The sequence below is a fragment of the Nannospalax galili genome, unplaced genomic scaffold, assembly GCF_000622305.1.
Source record: "Nannospalax galili isolate Female #2095 unplaced genomic scaffold, S.galili_v1.0 scaffold14, whole genome shotgun sequence".
NCBI classification, from domain to species: Eukaryota; Metazoa; Chordata; class Mammalia; order Rodentia; family Spalacidae; genus Nannospalax; species Nannospalax galili.
In genome coordinates this window covers 3,984,475-4,005,113 of record NW_008336953.1, presented here as the reverse complement: position 1 = coordinate 4,005,113, position 20,639 = coordinate 3,984,475, and the positions used below count along the sequence as shown (strand labels likewise).

Genomic DNA, 20,639 nt, shown 5'->3' with positions numbered 1-20,639 from the left:
TATATGTATGTATGTATGACTTAGAAAGCTTTCATTGTAGCTTCAGATGAGAAAAAGAGAGTGAGATGGGCTCCGTGGTTGAGATGCTGTGTACAACGACTTAGTTAATGTGTTTGCCACTTCCCCAGCTTGGCAGTGTCTTTCCTCTTGGAACAGAGAAAGACTAAACTTACAGCATATTATCTGTGATTCTGAAACTATCTAAAGATTCCTTGTTTTTTTGTTTTGTTTTGTTTTTTTAAGCAAGTGAGGTAATTACCTAAGTTCCAGAGGACCCTGCATCCTTCCAGATTTAGACTTATTATCACAGAACTCATATGCGAAGATGGCAAAGCATAAACTGGGAGTTCCTTCTCTAGTTGTCTTTTATCTCAGCAATGGAAACAGTGTTTCAGAGCAATTGGAATACTGCCCTTTGGGGATTAGTGGAATAGTTTTAGGGAAATGCATTTTTCCAGATTTACGCTTACCGCTTTAACTGGGGTAATAGGACTTTGGCAAATAGCATTGAGGTATTCTTTAAATGAATTAAAATGTATTTATATAAGTGTTATATAAGCAATTGATGTTTCCATACATCTACATGGTTAATATTCCTTGTGTAAGTGCTACAGACCACACGCTGCTGAATCTTTATTAATTATCTATCCTATATAATACTCACAATAGCTATGTGAGGCAGGCATTGGCTTCATTTTAGAGACATTAACATGCCCAAGATACCAAGCTAACAGACTTGACCCAGAGGTGTTAGACTTTTAAGTCTGTGCTACCTAGTTTTACTCATGTTGCCTCTGAGCTGATTGCCATTACATACAGTCTTCATGGACAGATCTGTTTCATGATTTTCTTATCATCTTTTCCTTCTCTTTGGCTTTCATATATTTTTTTCTTCACTTGTTAAGCACTTATTATGAACTTATGTATGAGTCATTGTACTAAAAGGGAGGGCCAGGTGTAATAGTGTGGGCCTTTAATCTCAGCACTCAGCAGTAGAGGCAGGTAGATCTCTGAATTCCAGGTCAGCCTAGTCTACATGGCAAGTTCCAGGCCAACCAGTAAGAATATTCAAAAAAGAATAATGAAGAGGAGGGGGGGGAAGGGGGAGCAAGGAGGAGGAGCAGGAGGAAGAGAATGAGGAGAAAGAAGGAGGGAGGGAGGGGAAACTGAGTCTCCCTAACCTCATTGCAGTAAGACTCAGAAAGCAGAACTTGAGTTTGGAGTAGAGAGCAGTCTCTGAGATTCAGATCAAAGAGCAGTAAAGGGTTTGCATGGAGGGAGGCATAAGCTCAGACAACCACTACTTACTGATACCTGGAGAAGAAGGACTCCAGGAAGTGGAGCGTGTGTGGAGAAGGAGCACCAGAAAGTGCTTGGGTGATCTCCCTGGAGGTCTTTGCTATGCCAGAGGCTGTCATGGAAGCTGGATGTTACTCAGGTACAGCTGCTAGGCCACACTCTGACCTGCCACTCTGGTATTAGAGGTTACAGCAGACTCCAGGAATCTGCAGGATGGGAGCCAGAGTTTCTCCATACAGGTTCAACTGTCCCACCAACCAGTTTGCTGGTGCAGGTGCACCAAATGTGATACTTTTCAAGTATGTAGATGGCATACACTCTCTGGACAGTGTGACAGCTGTAAATATCCAGAACTTTGAACAGTGGTCATTTTTAATCACACACAGGCATGGGGCTGGAGTTCAAATAGTTGGATTGTGTGTGAATTGAAACTATTTCATTCATTTGATTGTTGAACACTTTATGGCACATGCCAGATTTTGGCTCAGAGGTCTGAGCACTGGGCATTGAACTATAAATAAGGAAAGGAGGCAAGTCAGAATACACAACTCTCTCTCTCTCTCTCTCTCTCTCTCTCTCTCTCTCCTCCACATTTAGTGGTAATATACTATTAAGTAAAACTAGATATGAAGGATACAGAGATAGGATGGAAAAGGAAGGTGTCAGTTTATATATGTGGTCAGGAAAGGCCTCTGTAGAGGTGACACTGAACGAAGCCTTGAGAAAAGAACTTGCAAGCCATGTGGCCATCTGAAAGAAAAGGACTTTAGGCTAAAGAAATAGCAAATACTAAGCATTTCCATCAGATTCAATCAACGAACAGTGGCTAGAGCGAAGGAGGAAATTCAGTGCCAGACAATCAGGAGAGTTGGGTGCTTGCAGGCCATGGCAAGGAGTCTGGGTTTTACTCAGCATGAAGTGAGAGGTCCTTGAAAAAGTCTGAGTGGGAGGCTGCCCTGATGTGAGGTGCACTCCTCAAAGAGCCCTACGGCTGCCATGCAGGCGAATGCCAATGTAGAAGCAAGCACATGCACCTGTTGTTGGGATGGTCCAGAGAGAGATGATGGTGGTGTGGACCTGAATGGGGACAGAGACACAGCACTCGAGATGGTCGGATGTGGTCCTGCTTCCATTTGGAGGGAGCGAGGACAGGATGAACCAAGGGGTTCGTGTGGAGGATGAGAGGAAGGAAGGAGGCCACTGCCAAGGTTTTGGTTTGAAGAACTAGAAGAATGAGCTGTCTTTTCCGGAGACATGGAAAGCATAAATTTGGGGAGAAATGGCATGATTTCAGTTTGGCTGACATTTTAGAGCCAAAAACTGGAACAACAGTGGCTACACCTGAAACCTCCTTTCTAAAACCTGAGCAAAAGGGAGCTGGTTTTGAGTCCTGCATATGGGGCAGAGGGAGCAGGGGAATGTCTCAGCACAAAATTGTATGACTATGAATGGACTGTAACCAGCAGCAAACAGATAAGACAGAGCCTGAGCGTAGAAGATGTAAGGATGTTCTCAATGAGCCAGGGCTAGAGCCTTTGCTAAAAGAGAGACTACAAGGAACCCCAAAGGTAGAGAGACATCAACCCCAAGATGAGAGCAATCGGCAAGGCTTCTAGGAAGAAGTGGGCCTGACCTGAGCTCCCAAGAGGACGATGACTTTGGCGTACAAAGAGAGAGAGAAGAAAGGGAACGGAGCTAGGAAGAATCATGGGGTGTCTTACAGACCTCCAGGACAATGCAAGTTGTTGCTGGTGCTCTTGGTTGCTTCCTGGAACGTGATGGTAAGAGCCTATTGCTGAAGACACCACATGCTTTGGTCATAGGACATGGAGAAATCAGTTGGTGCTGACAAGGAAGCATCCTCCCTACTGGTTAGCAGGCTTTTGAAGGGGAAAAAATCATCAACAGTCTTATCCAGCTGTGACCTCTGAGCTACAACAATGACTGGCATGGCAAGATATGCTCATGGGTGCCATACTGGCCTGAATGTTATAGGGGTAATCAACTATTTTCTGATGAATTTAAGGCCCACCCCACAGGAGGAAACACATGCTGTAAAACTGGCCAAGAACCCATGACTGGGAGCTCATAGGCCCCAGGAGTAAACCTACTACTATATTGTTAAATGGACATAATATCAACCTGCCTTCTAAATTCATATCGCTATACCCATAGATTAGTGCAGCTCGCAGCCCTCATCAGAGAAGTTTCCTAGTACAGTGAACTGTGTTCAATACAGGAACTCACAACTGGCCAAAGTACAGAGAATAAGTGTCTGTCGAGTGTTCAGGCACAAACGGGACATCTGTATCACACCCTTCCCCTTAAGGCTCAGGGACCATCTTGGAAGAGGATGTGGAAAAACTATAAAAGCCAGAGGTCGGGGAGGGCCAGAAGGCAACAGTACCTTCTAGACATGACAAGACTGTTGCACTCATGAACTCACAGTAGTTGCGGCTGCCTGCATAGACCTGCCCTAAATTGAGCCAGTCAGCATTCCAGCATGGAGGGGGACGGGGCTCATGAGCGCCCACCCCTAACTAAGGAGCTAGTGACAGTTGATGGCTTCTTGGAGAGGCAGAGGCCCTGCTAGGTGAGTCATGCTCCAATGGACACACACCCAGGAGTATGTGGACAACACAAATATATATATATATATGAATCATGAATGGACTGAAAACCAAGCTGAGGGCAGGGAGTAGATAGGTGAGCTAGAAAGTCAAGATGAGTCTACATTACAAAGCCCTCCACAGCAAAGCTAGACCCAGGAGGCCCTTGAAGGTGTGGAGGAATGACTGAAGAGAGGAATCTAAAGTCAGCTACAGAAAGGTTGAATACAAAACATTTTTGCATCCTTTGCCTCATTTTCTTCCACATTTTGTCATTGTTCTCAACAGGAAGCTTCTACATCTAATTCTAAGTGTCCTGTGCATAGGCCAGTTTTTTTGTTTTCTGTTTTCTGTTTTCAGTCCTATTCCCAATTGGACTAGTCAGAGTCCCCAGTGCCGAGCACGCTCTTAAAGTCTATACCAACAGGAGCACTCAGAGGTCTGGGTCCACTGTACTTCCAGGATATACTTTTCATGGTAAACTTTCCCGACAAAAGAGACAGTTACATGAATAGAAATGTAGGATGCATCATGATGCTGATACATAGGGTTATAAATGTTACAGTGTGGTGATATTTTAACTTTTCATTTTAATTTTTATTTATTTATTTTTATTTTATAAATTAGTGTTTTGCCTGCATGTCTGTAAGTATGCCTGTGCATAGTGATACTATTTTAAATTTAGATGCAAACACATACCTATTTTTTAAACAGTAAGTTTTTATTTGTTCACAGTTAAACATAAACAACTGCCTTGACATTTCTAAGGACAGTAACAACCCTTTGACTCCATTCAGTGAGATTCATAATCCCTTTTCTTTTTTTTTTTTTCAAAATTTTATTTATTTTTTTAATTAATGTGTATGCATGTATTGCCTGCACATAGGTAAGTGTACCCCTGTCGGCTGTTGGATCCCCTGGAACTGGAGTTACAGACCATTGTTAGCTGCCATGTGGGCGCTGGGATTCGAACCTGGGTCTTCTGCAAGAACAGCCAGTGGAGTTCTTAACCGCTGAGCCATCTCTCCATCCCCTATAGATTTTTATTTTATTACAGTGCCAGAGAGTGAACCCAAGGCTTCAGTCACGCGAGGCACTCACTGTATGTTTGAACTACATTGCCAGTCCTCACATAAACATGTTCTTCTGCATGGGTCTATCAGGTTAGCTATAAGATATCAAGTTTGTTTTTATTATACAGCACAAATAGGAAGGGAGCACACTGTTCATTTTAGTACTAAGTTGTTTTTTTCAGGTTGCAATAAGCAAATAACCTCTTTTCGTTGCGCTTTTCCTAGGTTGAGAGAGTATATTAATTTATTGAGATATGCAAATTTATTCTCTGTATTCAGCATTATTCTGATTTTCAAATGAGTTTTTGTTGTTATTTACAGTTTTAAATATATCAATAATGAAAAATGCCATAACCAAACTACTTTGATTTACAGCTTATGGATAATTGGCCAGGATATGACTTGGATTTGTTCACGTACCCACAGCACTATTATGGAGACCTTGAGTGTGTGCTTATACCACATGGCATCATAGTGGACAGGTGAGTGTTGTGTTGGGATGACCCCCTCTGTGAATCCTGCAGGACTTAAGAACCTTATTCCTCAGCCCATTTCTTTAGTGGTAGAGAGGACTTCTTTAGGATAGCAAATTTGAACTACAAAGAATGTGCACGTTAATAGAACGGTATACCTGGGCATTTGTTCAGGAGGAATGGTAAGAAGGCTATACACATTTAAACTATGAGAATAACAACCTCTCAGTACCAACGTCCAGTTCAAACCATGAGTGGGGGACCAGAAAGCACGGCCTCCCTCCCAATATCCCCCAACCCTTTGCCTCATGCTTTTCACAGACATTTGAATTAACCAGGAAGAAGAGTCAAAAAGTGAACTTTACCTTCACAGGACACATCCTCAAAACCCTGACTTTCCCTGCAACTTTCAGTTCTCTTGAACCAAAGCATGTCACAGGCCAGTGGTCAGTTGGCATAGGGTCAATTTTCCTGGCTAGGGGTCATGTTTTGAGAATAGCAGCACTTGCAGTTTAAAACCACCCTTGGAGAATTACTCTGTCACACTGTTCTCGCTCTTTCCTGCTGGTCTACACAGACCTCCTTTGGCGACTTTTTAGCTGCTCAGCTTTCCCAAATATTTTCTCTCCTGCTCTAGGGCCCTGAATCATTTCATCTTACTCTTGGTTTTCAAAAGGCCACCTCTGCCTCAGCCTACCTCGCACTGGGATTTGTAGGTCACACCCCTTTAACAAAACAGAGCTGTTCCTGTAGGGCTGAATACTTAAGCCTTCACATTCACATGGAAGCCTTCTGGGCCTGGGTAGCCTACTATCTGGCCCAGAATCATCAGAGGCCCAGAATCAGATGGAAAGACAGTGGAGAGTGGAAAATTGGGGTCCCTGGGCTAAGCCTACCTTCTGCCCTTACCTCTGCTGTTTTCCAGTCTGTTACGGTCTTCTGGGGTTAAAGTTAATGCTGTGAGCTAAGTCTTCAAAACAAGAGAGAGTTCAAAAACACCCATTGGACACTTTCCCTAGAGTATTATCTTTTCATTAATCACTCTTAATGAGAAAAGTAAATGTCATTCTTCCTCACAAATTTCAAGATTTCATTAAATTTCCATTGTATCAGATGTGTCTTGTTTATTCCCTCAATTTGCAGTATATTGTTAAGATAAGTTCTAGTCTGGGGTTTTTCATGACCTAAGATAGATTTTCCAGGGCAAACAAATGTGATCCTTAGAAGGGAGAGAAATTCCATCATCAAATGAATTTGAGAAATTGTACGTTTTTCCAAACTGCAAAATCTCATTGACCTACTAATGGAAATTTTGGAAATTTTGACCAAAAATGTAATAAAGCCTTCTTGACTCAAACAATGAAATCAACTTTATGTAGAAGACTTCATTTGTTCACGTTTTCATCTCTCAGAAGCAGTTTCCCTTAAAATCAGTTCAGGAGGCCCCTTGTTTAAACAACTTCTTGCTTTCTCACTTGCATTTTGTGGTCTTAGATCAATGCATCCTGATCTAAAACATGGTTGAGTCCAGGGTGTAAAGATGCTAGGCCTTTCTGTGTCCAGCAGAATTGCCCAGTGAAAGTGTTAGAGAGCATATTGTTACCCTTTCTGTCTGTAATTCCTGCATCGGAGGTCTGGGTTAGGCCCAGGAATGCAGTCCTTGCCTTTAAAATAAACATTAAATATACTTTGCAGAATTCACTGCTTGTGGCCACCCATCTCCAGACTACAGAATTCACTGCTTGTGGCCACCCGTCTCCACAGTCCAACCTTGCACTGCCATCATCCCACTGTCAGGCAGTTACTAATCTGCTTTCTTTCCCTATAACTTTGTTTCTTGGGATATTTCATGAAAATAAAATCATACATCTAATCAGGGATTCAGCAGCTGATGAATATTTGGCTTTCTGATTTTTACTTGTGAATAATATACATATAATTCTTGTTATGAATGCATCTTTTCACTTCTGAATGGCTTTCTTGGAGTACAATTCTGGGCTTCCCAGTAAGGTTATTTATTGCAGTGGCTGCACCATTTTCCAACCCCACTAATAATCCAATCCCAGTTTCTCTATATACTTTACAACATTTTATTCTGTCTGGCCTTTGGGCTGTAGGCATCCTAATGGATGTATAATCATCTCTCACTGTGATTTGAACTTATATTTTCTGAATCATTACTGTGCTTATTGGCTTATTCATATTCATTTTTGTGGGGGTGGCAAGATATCTAGTCAAGTCTTTTTCCACTTTTATTTATTTTATGTGTATGAATGTTTTACCTACATGCATGTAAGAGCACCACATGCATGTAATGCCCATGGAGGTCTAAAGAGGGCATCATCCCCTAGAACTGGAGTTATGGATGGCTATGAGCCATGTGGGTGCTGAGAACCAAACCCAGGTCCTCTGCAAGAGCAACCAGTGCCCTTAACCACTGAGCCATCTCTCCAGCCCCTCTTTTGCCATTTTAAAATTTTGATTGTTTGTTTTCCTGTTGAGCTAAAGATATATAACAAGTCCTTTATTGGATGCATGGTTTGCAAATATTTTCTTCCCGTTCTGTGGCTGGTTTTGTCATTTTCTTATTAGCTTCTTCCTCTGACCTACACACACACACACACACACACACACACACACACACTGTGATACATGTGTGTGCACATAGACACAGACACAAAACAAATAATGTAATTTTAAAAATTTATAAATGCAAATGTCCCTTTGTAAAGAGCATGACAGGTGTTATGATGCACAATATTTGGGTGATCGTATTTAGAGCAATACTGCCTAAAAATATAGCCACCACTCTATGTGTGTACCTGCACATGCACACTTAGAAAAGTGTGTATGGAATATACATATATATATATATATAACATGTAGACTATAGGGAACATAAAATTATATGTGTATATGGATAGTTCCATTCATCTTCTTAAAATCTTATTCCATTTAAATGCTGGTGGAGATTTTTTCCCCTTTTTTATTGAATTTTTGCAATTTTCATACAATATTTTGATGGTATTTAGATCCCTTCCTGTGTCCATACTTCCCCTTACTGTCCCCTGCCCAATTCAATGTACTCTTATTTTATATGTACACTAAGGCCTAGCACATCTAATTTGTGTCCCCAAATGTCCACCCACTGGAGCTTGGTTAACCTGCTGAGAGTCACACCCTTGAAAGACACTGACTCTCCCTGTCCCCTCAGCCATCAGTTGCCAATAGTTCCTGAGGTAGGGTTGGTTTCTCACCCACTTCCCCACATCTAAGCTGGGATCTTCTCTGGTTTGAGCTTGCAGAGGACTTGTGCATGCTGCCACCATTGCTGTAAGTTCATATGAGTAACTGATCAGCTGTCTGGAAAACTGTTTCCTTGTGGTCATCCACCACCTCTGGCTCTTACAATCTTTCTACCTCCTCTTCCACAATGACCTCTGAATCTTGGGAGGCAGAAGTTTGACATAGGTGTCCTATTCAGAGATAAGCGCTCTGCAGCCTCTTGTTCTCTGTATGTTGGCCACTTGTGGGTTTCTCTGTTAATCACCATCTGCTGCAGAAGGAAACACATCTGCTGAGAGTTGAGAGATGCATTAATCTGTGGGTATAACAATGTCATTAGGAATCAGTTCAATACTATATCTATTTAGCAGAAAACTAGTATTGGGCTCTCCCCTATGGCCTGTCACCTGTCTAGCCTCAGGTTCATAGGTCTGATGTCAATGTCAGGTATGGGCTCTGGTGGGCATATCTTGCCAGGCCAGTTGTTATAGCTTGCAGGAGTCACAGCTGGGTAAGGATGATGATTAATTTTTTCTTCAGGTAGCATGCATAGCACCTTCCAGCACTATGAACACTAGCCAGTAGAGATGAGGCTTTGAAGTCAGCACCAGCTTGATTTCTCCCTGTTTGTGCTACAGCTCATGGACATAGTCTTTAGCAATACAGTCTTACCATGAAGTTCTGGTGGATAACCAAGACAAGGGGCAATGCCCAGTATTATTTGAAGGTCTGTAGGACCCCTGGTCAATAGCTTCAAAAGAGGGAGTCCATTCCTGGCACTGTGCTTTTACTCTCCTAGCCTGTGGTGTCTAGTAGGGACAGTGTTCCCCTGTTATACAGTAACTCCTTCTAATATCTTTTTATAATGTATATGTATATACTTTAAGAAGCTTCTGTAGTGGTAGGTTTCCATGTGGCTTTTTCTAAAGGCCTTTAATGTTAGTTATCCCACCCCACACTCCCTCCTCTGCCCTGCGCTTCCACTCCCTGCCCCATTTAACCCTTCCTACTTTATTACTGTCCTTTCCTCCTTCGTATCACTGCATTCTACCTCCCCTTCCAGGAAACCTTCCCCTCCTGTTTCCTGACTTCTCTGGATTTTCAGATTGTGGCACGCATATCTAAGATTTCAAAGCTAGCATCTATCTGTGAGAGAGAACATGTGATGTTTGTCTTTCTGGGTGTGGGTTACCTCACACAGGATGATTGTTTCAAGTTCCATCCATTTACCTGCAAATTTCATAATTTCATTTTTAAGAGTTGAGTAATATTCTATTGTGTACATGTACACCTTCATTATCCATTCATCAGTTGATGGATATTTAGGTTGTTTCCCATTTCTGGCTATTATGAAAAGGGCAGCAGTGAACATGGATGAGCAGGTGTTTCTGTAGTAGGATATAGAGTCTTCTGGGTGCATGCCTAAGAGTGGTGTGGCTGGGCCATATGGTAGATCAATTTCTAGCTTTTTGAGGAACCTCCACACTGATTTCCACAGTGGCTGCACTAGTTTGCAATCTCACCAGAAGTGAATAAGAGCTCCCCTTTCCCCACATCCTTGCCAACATTTGTTTTTGTTTGTTTTTTGGACCTTAGCCATTCTGAGTGGGGTAAGATAAAATCTCAGTGTGGTTTTAATTTGCACTTCCCTGATGACTAAAGATGTTGAACATTTTTTTAATACTTAGTTTTCTGAGTTCTTTGTATATCCTAGATACTAACCCTCTGTCAGAGGTATAGCTGGTAACATTTTTTTCCCATTCTGTAGGTTGTCTGTTCACTTGAATGATGGTGTCCTGTGCTGTACAGAAGCTTTCACAAATTGTTCAGTTCATCTGTTTTACTCCAGCTCCATTTAAATGTCAGGGAGGACTTTTTTTAAGTACATGCTTGAGATCTTGTCTCCATTTAAGGTTTTAATTTTGTGTAGTGAGCGGCTACGCATTTGCAAACCAGAAACAGGTCGAAAGAAATGTACATTTGTCCCAATAAGCTATCACAGGCAGTCCAAGGCTGCTGTTCACTGCACAACTCCAAGGAGCATCCTCCACATTGTGCCACCTCCTGCCGCTCTTCTCGGGGGCATCTTTCACATATGTGTGTGCTCCCTTTTTTTTAATTGTTACAATGAGCTTGACTTTTCTTCCAGTGTAAAGTGATTGAGTCACTCTCTATTTCCTTTTTCTGTGCTATCAAGTAAGCATATCAGCAAATACCATCAAAGCTTGTAAAGGCTAACAAATAGGGACTGTTAGAATAGATGGAAAGAATAGATAGTATTCATGATCTGTGTGCCTTACTATTTACGACATACAGAAGCAGGGATACCTTGTGAGGTAGCTCTTGGAAGTACTTTTGAACATCTTTGCATCCAATCTGAACAAACCTTTTCTGCCTGAAGCTCTCTGTTTCGCAAGCTTTTCTCCATATTCACCTGAATGATCTGATATGTATAGCCAGCATTTTCATTACAGGAACAAAATACTTGGAAGTAGTTGTACTTTATTGTATTTTTTTATTTCTTACTTTTTTCAGAATTGAGCGGCTAGCTAAGGATATAATGAAAGACATAGGGTACGATGACATACTAGTCCTGTGTGTGCTGAAAGGGGGTTACAAATTCTGTGCTGATCTTGTGGAGCACCTTAAGAGCATCAGCCGAAATTCTGATCGATTCGTGTCTATGAAAGTTGATTTCATCAGACTAAAAAGTTACAAGGTAAGTCATAACATGTGCTGTTGTTGTTGTTGCATAATTTTTAGAACTTGCATTTCCTTAGCATAAAAGAGCTAGTAAAGTTATGAAAATGAAGGATCTAACTTTTAAACATTAAAACAAAGAGTAATTTTTTAAAAAAATGTCTAAGAACATTGCAACCCAGTAGAACTTACATTATAGTCTTCTGTGTTCACACATGGGAAGACTCTAGGAATGACATTACAACCCACTGTAAGGACTTAACATTAGCCAGGCGTGGTGGCACACACCTTTAATCCCAGCAGAGACAGGTGGATCTCTGTGGGTTCAAATCCAGCCTGGTCTACATAGTGAGTTCTGGGCCAGCTGGGGCTACAGGGAGACCCCGTCTCAAAAAGACCAGAAAAAAAACCCCAAAACCTTACATTATAGTCTTCTGTGTTCACACATGGGGAGACTCTTTAGGAATGACATTACAACCCACTCCAAGAACTCCCATTACAGTCTTCTGTGTTCACATATATGGGAAGACTCTTTAGCCATGATTCATGCATTCATTCATACTAATAAAGCTAATGAGTGTGGTCAGTGTTAAGACAGTCCATTGGAGGCCAATGGGCTTCGACCCTGGGTGTTACCCTTGGCCCTGGAGCCCTGTGGGAGGGTGTCCAGCCCAGGGAGGAGACTAGGTTCTCTGCAGTCATGACCTGAGCTAAAGAAGGGAAAGCTGGAGAGGGCAGCTGTCCTGATCAAGTGTGAGGAGACCAGGGCAGGGGCTCACCCACAACAGCCCCTCCACCAAATTTATGATGGGCTTCCTGGGCCACCTTGGGATTGAACTGGCACCAGTGACTTTCCACCGACATCGTTGCCTTGATCTCCTCATCATGATGTTAACGTGTGATGCTTTTTTAGGTAATGGCTATTAAGTCATTAAACTAGCTCACTGAGCATTGAGAAGTTCCTGCAGTCAAAACCCTGGCAATATTTTCATTGACTAAACTATGTTGACATTTGAATTCATGAATCACTCTGAATTGGCTTTTTATTGGTACATGCCTAAATCATCACAAACGGAATACCTGAAGCCTACATGGGTTTATTAATGCTCTGTTTCTTAGGTCAGAAATCTGAGCTTGGTATTCCTCGTTCCTCTGTCCAATCTTTCCCAGCTGGATTTTGATCGGCTGAGGTTTGGGAGCCTTTTCCAGAAACTCTGGCTGTTGTCAGAAGTCAGATCCTGTTTCCTTGCTGTTGTTATGCTGGAGCCCACTTTCCATTCCTCTGGCTGCCCTTAGGACCCCAGCCTTCCTCTTAGCTCACCTGACTAGGTATTGTTCACCCCGTCAGCTGACAAATCATCTAACCTTGAGAAGAGAATTCCTGCCACATTTTCGAGTTTCGTTCACACTCAGGTGAGGAAGATGGTCAGGATGCCTGCACCCAGGATGGGATTCTCAAGGGCCATCTAGGAATTCTGCTCCCCACACTGTTCATGTGATGCTTTCCAGTTGCCTCAGGTCTAGAGCAGCTGCATTTGGGTCGTCCCTTCTGAAGAGGCATCTTCTGATTTCCTGGATCTCCCAGGCTACAGGGAAGATGCTTCTGCCTTTATGTGGTCCGCCTCATCCTGGTTGCTTGGTTTCATGCTTTCTTGAAATCTTTTCCTCTCCTTAGGTTCCTTTCACCTCAGATTAAGTAGCTGTTCTTCTAGCCTAACAAAAGTTTCCTCACTCACTGGGCCCTGATCATTGTTGTATTTCTAAATCCATTCTAAAGTCTCCTTAAAATGAAAATGAGGGTTCATGTGGTATAACTCATATGCAGTAGTAGTCATCCCTTTTAGTCTGTAGTTCTGTTGAATTTCAGCAAATACCATCATGTAAATCTCTACAGATTAGGTACAGAACAGTTCCTTACCATCCCAAATGCCCTTTTGTGGTTTGTAGAGAGCCTCTCTCCCAACCCCAGGCCTCTGGAAACTACTGATATGTTGTGTATCCCTCGAAGTCTCTTTCCAGGATACCATATAAATGTAATCATAGGGCCTGAGTGCATGCATACATGGTAGCCTGATACACTTGAATGTGTCAGCAGCCCTTACTTCTGAAGTAGAATTCCTTTGCAAAGATACAGCACAGGTTGATTTTTGTTTCTGAGCCAGGGTCTCATGTACCTTAGGCTAACCTGAAACTCACAGTTTCGCTCAGGTTGGTCACAAATTCAAGACTATTGTGTCTCTGCTGCTGGGATCACAGATGTGAGCCACCACTCCTGGACGGCCAGAAGGGACTTGCAGTGCTTTGAATGTGTAATGTTCCCCACTGACTCGAGTATTTGAGCACTTGGTCCCCAGTTGGTGGCACTATTTGGAGCGGTCTTTGAGGGTTTATAGCCTTCTCCACTTCCTGTTCTTGCTCTCTGCTTCTTGAGATGTGATCTCTCAGCTTCCTGCTCTAGCCGAGCCTGTTACACCATGCCTTCCCTGCTGTGATGGAGGACTCTCCCTCGGATACCCAAATAAACTCTTCCATAAGTCGCTTTTGGTCGTGATGTTTTATCACAGCAGCAAAAAGTGACAAATACCATTCTTAACTAGGAATTCAGTTTCTCTAAATTTATACAGTAGTACTCAGATTATTTTTCTTCTTGAGTGAACTTTAGTACTTTGTATCTTTGAAGACATATGTTCATTTTCTCTAGATGTTTCCCTTTAGGATCCTGAAGTTGCTTATTATATATTCACATTATTTCTTAGTGTTTGCAGGGTTGCTAGTGATATTATTCAGTTGCGTCCCCTCCTTTTCCTGTGCTCCCATAACTTTGTCTTTAAGATTATTTTTTTCAAAGAGCCAGTTTCCTTGATTTTCTGTTTTCTTACTGTTCTCAGTTGTACCAGTTTATGCTTTTTCTTTCTTGCTTTTTTTATTTTTCTAAACTCCTAAGGTGGTGATTTGGTTCATAGGTCTGAGGTACAGTGAGTTGCAGACCAGCCAGGGCTACATAGTAAGATCCTGTCACAAAATAAAGTAGCTACATCCCATCTGTTTGATATATTGCTTTTATTTTATGTTGACTATTTTCTAATTTCTATTGTGACCTTTCCCTTTCTTTTCTTTCCTTTTTTAATGTATAGCCCAGGCTGGCCTTGAACTAGCAACCCTCTTGCCTCCACCTCTTCAGCATATCTAATAGGTGTGCCCACCACAATAGGTGTGACTTCTGTTTCATTGGAGATTGTGTCGTGTTTAATTTTTAACTCTTTGGGGGAGTTTCCAGTGACTTTTATATTATGTCTGGTTTAATTCTATTGCCAAAATTACACTTTGGAAGTGGCTTGAATTTTTGAGGCTCAGACTAAAATACAGTTTCTCTGGCTGAAACTAACAGCATTGTGCTCCCCGGTGAACCGTGCTGTGATTTTTCTTATTTTTGTTGTCTTTTCATTGTCAATCTTTTAGACAACCTCTATTTATTTATTGTGGTTCGTGCCCAGGGCTCCGAGAGACAAGGCAGTCATCAGCTTTAGTTCTTTCCCATTGCCGTTCAGTCTCATACACATCTTTGTTTTTGTCTCATACCTTAAGTTCTTTAAAACCCAATTGTGATGCCTCTTCTGACCAAACAGTGCTTCTTCTGAGTGATTACCTCATGAAAAAGTCTGCCTGCTCATTCAGAAAATACTTCCCTCTAATTAAATTGCATCAGAAATGGATGGGGGACCCATAGTCATAGTCTGGGCTTTGGCATGAGCAGGTAGCACATGGACGTAAGCTCTGCCCGTCTGCAGATGCTTTCATTGCTAGGTCAGGCTGGAACTGGCTGTCCCTTTGTAAAGCCGAGCTCTTTCAACACACCTGAGGGCAGAGACCAATTTAAAAAAACTAATAAACATCATCAAATATGGAGAACGGGAACAGCTCAGTTTCTTGTGAGGGCACCCGGTGCTTCTTTATACCTCCAAACCTATTCACAGGGCTCAGACATCTTGCAAGCATCTCTGTTCTGGCTTGAACATGTAATGTCCCCACAGCTTCACAGGTGCATGGATTGGATGTTTATTTGGCTGTTTATTCCCCAGTACGTGGTGCTGCTCTGGGAAGCTGTGGGACTGTTAGGAGGTGGGCTCTTGTTAAAGGAAGTCGGGGCGGGGGGCTATTCCTGGTTTGCTGCCATGAGAGCAGCCTGGGCCACATGCTCCGTTACCATGATGTTAGCTGATCTGCTCCTCCATGCCTGGGGACTAAACCCTGAGCCTTTCTTCCTTTGTTTCTGTCAAGAACTGTCATCCTAGTGACAGATTTCCCCTCAGTTAAACGCTCTCACAGACACTCCCAAAGGTGTCTCTCCTAGGTGGTTCTAAATTCTGTCAGACTGACAATCAAAACCAACCATCATATCTTCTATCCTGTTGCCTGATGAAAACTGAGATCCATTTTGTGTGAAATTGAATGACAGCGAAGAAGATTAGTACCGTCGCTGTTCTCCTTCAGAGCCTGGGTAGGACCCCTTCCATGCTTACCCCCAGAACAAGGTGATGTGATTCTTTTAAGACTTCTTTTAGAAGATAAAAGGATGAAAGCTCATTTTCGTCAAAGGTTGTGTTTCACTGTGGCCCAGTCCTTAGCATCTGTAAGTCTTGTCAGAGCACTTTTCCCACAGATTCTCATTGTACCTTCCTGGGGGACATATGACTCTGAACATCTCACAGCTGTAAGCAATCTGACTTGTCTTCGTTCTTACATTAAACTTTCTAGAAGACAGGAAATGCATTTGCATGAACGGTAGCAATCCAGAAAAGATTGCTTAGCAATTAGCATTAGGCTAATGTATTGCTGGGCATGGCTAACACATTTCTGTTCTTTAACGGAATAAGGGGCATTGACAACCTGAATTCCTTAACGTTTTGAGGGTCTCTTTCTCCCTTGTGCCATCCCTCGAGTTTTTCCTTCAACCCTTCCTTCTGTCTTTCTATTGGTGTTCAGTAAGCACTTGCTGGAAGAATTCGAATCTCTTTGAATCCTGACTGAAATCCTCCTAGGCCTCTCCCACTTCTATCCAGGAGGAAGCAGGGACTCGGAGGTTAACTAAATCTTGTAACATTACAAACCAGTGAATAGTAGAAATACTGTCCTAGTCTCAAGCCTGTGTCCTTACAGCACACAAACATTTCCCCATAAATTTTCCACAAAACCTTAATGTTCTATAAGACATTAATGCAAGTTGCACGAGAGAAAAGATATCACATGCATGACATCCTGTGTGCACACACGTGGCTGAGCTCAGTAGCTTGTTTGTCTTATGATATCGCTGAAATTTATGTAAGTATTCAGTGTTGAGTTCAGTAAGAAATCAAATTGGGTTAGCTCTCATATGAGCTTACTTACCTGGACTGAGCTTTTCAGCTTCTGTAACCAAAGTAATGTATTTCTCATGACTTTCTATTTTCTGTCAAATGTTACACATTTTTAAAGCATTTCGGTTTTCTCAAACTCACACACATGTGCCTTCACAGACAGAATTTAACTGTGGCAATTTTGTGGAATATTTCTTATTACAAACACCTAAAAAGCCTTTTAAACGCTTACTGTTGCTCACAAAAAAAGCTAGAAATATTCAAGGAGCAGAAATGAAGAATGTGAGAATCAGAATGCAAACGTGAACCGTCCAGAGGCAAGGCTTCAGAGGAAGAATGTCAGTCTTGACAATCTGGTTTTAACACTTACTGCAGACACAGATGATAAAGTCTTGGGCCTAAATAAAATTGGAAGCTAATGAGACCTATCCCCCACCTTAAAGCTTGGTGTCCTTGGGGTTACATACCTTTGCTTAAAAAAAAAAAAAATCCACCTTTCTGTAGTGGGAGACCCAAAAAGCTAGCTTCTTTCTTGACTAGGGTAAGGGAGGGAAAAGAAAATCTTCCCTGGGTAATATTTGTGTGTGTGTGGAGCTGAGGATCAAAACTAGGTTCTCACAAATGTTAGACAAGCACCCTCCCACACATTCAGCCCACTGTGTAATTTGTAACCACAAGTCTAGAATTTTTAAACACATAGCATGGAAGGATGACATTTTAGTTTACCTTAGCTACGTGGTCTAGAAACTTTATTCTGAGACTAGAATATTCAACTTGATCTCGGACCATGATACGTCCAGGTTGGCCAATAAAAACCAGCCCAAAACCTCTCTGCAGAGAGTACCTCAATCTAGGCAGCATTGCTATAGACAAATTCTCATTTAACCCAAGTTTACAAGCCAAAATTATAAATGGTACATAAGACCCAGTCCACCAGAGGCAAGTCCAACCGGCAGGAACAACAGTAAAAGAGGCACGGACAGATAAACCAACAATTTAAAAGAAAGTATGAAATAATAATGATAATTATAAAGGAATGTTAGTACATAGGACAATATGAAAAAAAATAGATCTTTTCGAAATGAAACAATAGTGTCCTGTCCACCAGAGTTTTTTTTTTTTTTTTTTTTTTTTTAATGTATTGCCTGCATGTAGGTAAGTGCACCCATGTTGTGCAATGCCCACAGAGTACAGAAGAGGCTGTCAGGTCCCCTGGAACTGGAGTTACGGACAGTTGTAAGCTGCCATGTGGGTGCTGGGATTTGAGGCTTTTTTTTTTTTAAAGCAACTAAAGTGGTTGAATACATAGCAACCACAAAATAAGTCAACGGCCACCGAAAGAACAACGTTATGATGTTATGCAGCATTTCTCCTTGGAGATGATAAAAAAGAATAAAGAAAACTCAAGTTGAGACTAAGGCATGGTTGGTGGCGTTCTTCCCTAGCATGCACTAAGCTCTGAGTTCACTCTCCAGCGCCGCATAACCGGATCTGGTAGAACATGCCTGTAATCCCAGCACTTGGGAAGTAAAAGGAAGATCAGAAGCTCAAGATCATCCTTGGCTGTATTAGGAGTTCAAGGCCAGCCTGGGTATGACCCTGTCTCAAAACTAATAAAAAAGAAAACTCAAAACTTAATTAATTCAACAATAGATTCCAATGATTAGCAATTAGGTAATTATGTTATACCCATTTTATCCATGAAAAGACTGAGACCTGACATGTTAAATAACATGTCCAGCGTGGGTTCCTTTAATGGGAAATGCCTCCCCCGCCAGGCTCAATTATTTGAACATTTGGTCAGATTGGTCAGTGGCACTGTTTGGGGAAGTCATAGAACCTTCAGGAGGCATGGCCTTGCCTGAGGAAGTAAGTCAGGCCACATGGACTTTGAGAGTCTTTAGCTTCTCCCTCTTCCAGTTCACGCTCTGATTCCTGTGTATGGTTGGAGATGTGACCTCTTGGCGTCTCTGGCTGCCAGGCTCCATGTCTCCCCCACAGTTATGAACTCTCCTTCTGGAACCATAAACCAAATAAACTCTTTCTTCTATAAGCTGCCTGGTCATGGTGTTTTATCACAGCAACAGAAAAATAACAAATAGTAAGTGGTAGAGCTAGTATTCAAACCCAATTTTGACCTCAGATCCTGATTGTCCACAAAAAATGTACTGCCCACCATGAGAAGTGTTGAGATGAAATAAGCTACAAGAAGAGACCTCAGCCAGTGAATTGGTAGCATTTTCCCAAGCTTTAACATTTACCTAACTGGATTTTTTTTTAATGTTTTACTTATTATTTGTTATTTATTATTTTATGTATATAAGTGTATTGCCTGCATGTATGTAAGTACACTCTTGTCGTACAATGTCCACGGATGTCAGAAGAAGGCATCAGATCCCCTGGAACTGGAGTTCCAAGTAACTGTTACCTGCCGTGTGGATGCTGGGAATCAACCCTAGGTCCACTGCACGACAGCCAGTGCTCTTAACGGCTGAGCCATCTCTCCAGCCCCTCTAATACAGCTCCTGGAGCTGCTGGAAGAGTGCTCACCTGCAATTTGACAGTGTACACTTATTTTTTTTCTAAACCTTTTTATATACTGTGTTAGTAGGTTAGGAAGAAGGATCTTTTTTAAAATTATTTTTGAAGTTTAATTATGTAAAACAGAGGAAAATAACTCACTTGTTGGGTGCCTTACATAGAGTATAAATCACATAAATAATTGCTAATCTTTGTCCCTTCCCCTTTCCTTACTGTCATTAGGCTGGAGTGGGACGTGGGTTTCTGATGATGGCACTGTATGTACCAGTCTACCATCTGCAGTATCTCAAACCTGAACGTAATACTGTGCCTTCATAGTAAACCATTTTGACCTGATGGAATTCAAATATTCCACTTTCTGAAGTACTTTCTAAGGAAATGAATAATAATATTGGCACTAGGTTTTCCTGAAAATTATAGGAAGCTATGATCTTTTTGTCTTTCTTTTCCGCATCATGGAGACATTCTAAAAGATAAGAACATATGTTTATTTTCTGGATTCACTCAAAGCTCGCTGCTCTTTGGAAAGTCAGATCCAGCAGAATTGTGAAGCGACCTTGAATTCTGAACTTGCTACCAACTCCTGAGAATTGAATCAAAGAGAAAGGACATGATTTGGCTACCTTATTTAGTGTTTGGGAAAGCACTATCAGGCTGGGGTGGGAGGCCTTCCGCGATGTCTATTCTAAGAGCTTCCAGTAGACAAAGGCGATCCGAGAGAGGTTGAAGGCGAGCGTTGTGGTTTGCCAGAGTAGAATTTCAGCCTGCCTTTTTGCATGTAGATGTGATATTTTGCCAGGCTTTTCTAATCTCCTTCTTAAACCTGGTCCTAATTTAAAGGCTTATCAATTTACATATAATCCTATGAGAGGATGTAACATTATAATTTGCTGATTTTCCACCAATTTCGTTAGCTCATCCTGAGCAAAGAAAATCTTCAAGTTTCAAGATTTTAAAATTTGAAGAGGAATGCTACTTTGAATAGGCTAGAGTTCCCCACACACACCACCACCATGGTTCTTTGAATCTATTCTGCTTTGTATTAATTAGTAATTCTTGTGTAGGAGCAACATCAAGAGGGGGAAAAAAAATGGGAAGTAAAACTCAACCCAAAGTATAACCACAGGCCATGCGAGGGGTGTGGTCCCTGGGACTAGCACCAGAATTGAAGAGGCATATGCATGAAGCTGAGCATTGGCCACAAACATGCTCCCATGAGGGCAGAGAAATGCTGACATCCGGTTTCCCTCCCTTCCTCATTGCCACACTCGAGAACAAAGGTTTAAGTCAGTCCTCGGTCATCCA

At 41.9% G+C, this 20,639-nt stretch overlaps 1 protein-coding gene across 12 annotated transcripts in view; it reads left to right on the top strand.

Annotated features, from left to right (window-relative positions):
- The window catches only part of Prtfdc1 (phosphoribosyl transferase domain containing 1), a 94,020-nt gene that overhangs the window by 5,478 nt on the left and 67,903 nt on the right, over positions 1 to 20,639 (top strand). For 7 of the 12 annotated variants that reach the window (XM_008831734.2, XM_029562912.1, XM_029562911.1 and 4 more), the window contains 2 exons: positions 5,357 to 5,463; positions 11,275 to 11,458. In XM_008831734.2, coding sequence (XP_008829956.1) covers positions 5,357 to 5,463; positions 11,275 to 11,458 — 291 coding nt within the window. Of the gene's footprint in view, positions 1 to 2,802; positions 3,081 to 5,356; positions 5,464 to 11,274; positions 11,459 to 12,558; positions 12,769 to 20,639 lie in introns of those variants that run through there. The other 5 variants (XM_029562917.1, XM_029562915.1, XM_029562918.1 and 2 more) reach the window with 5 other exon arrangements.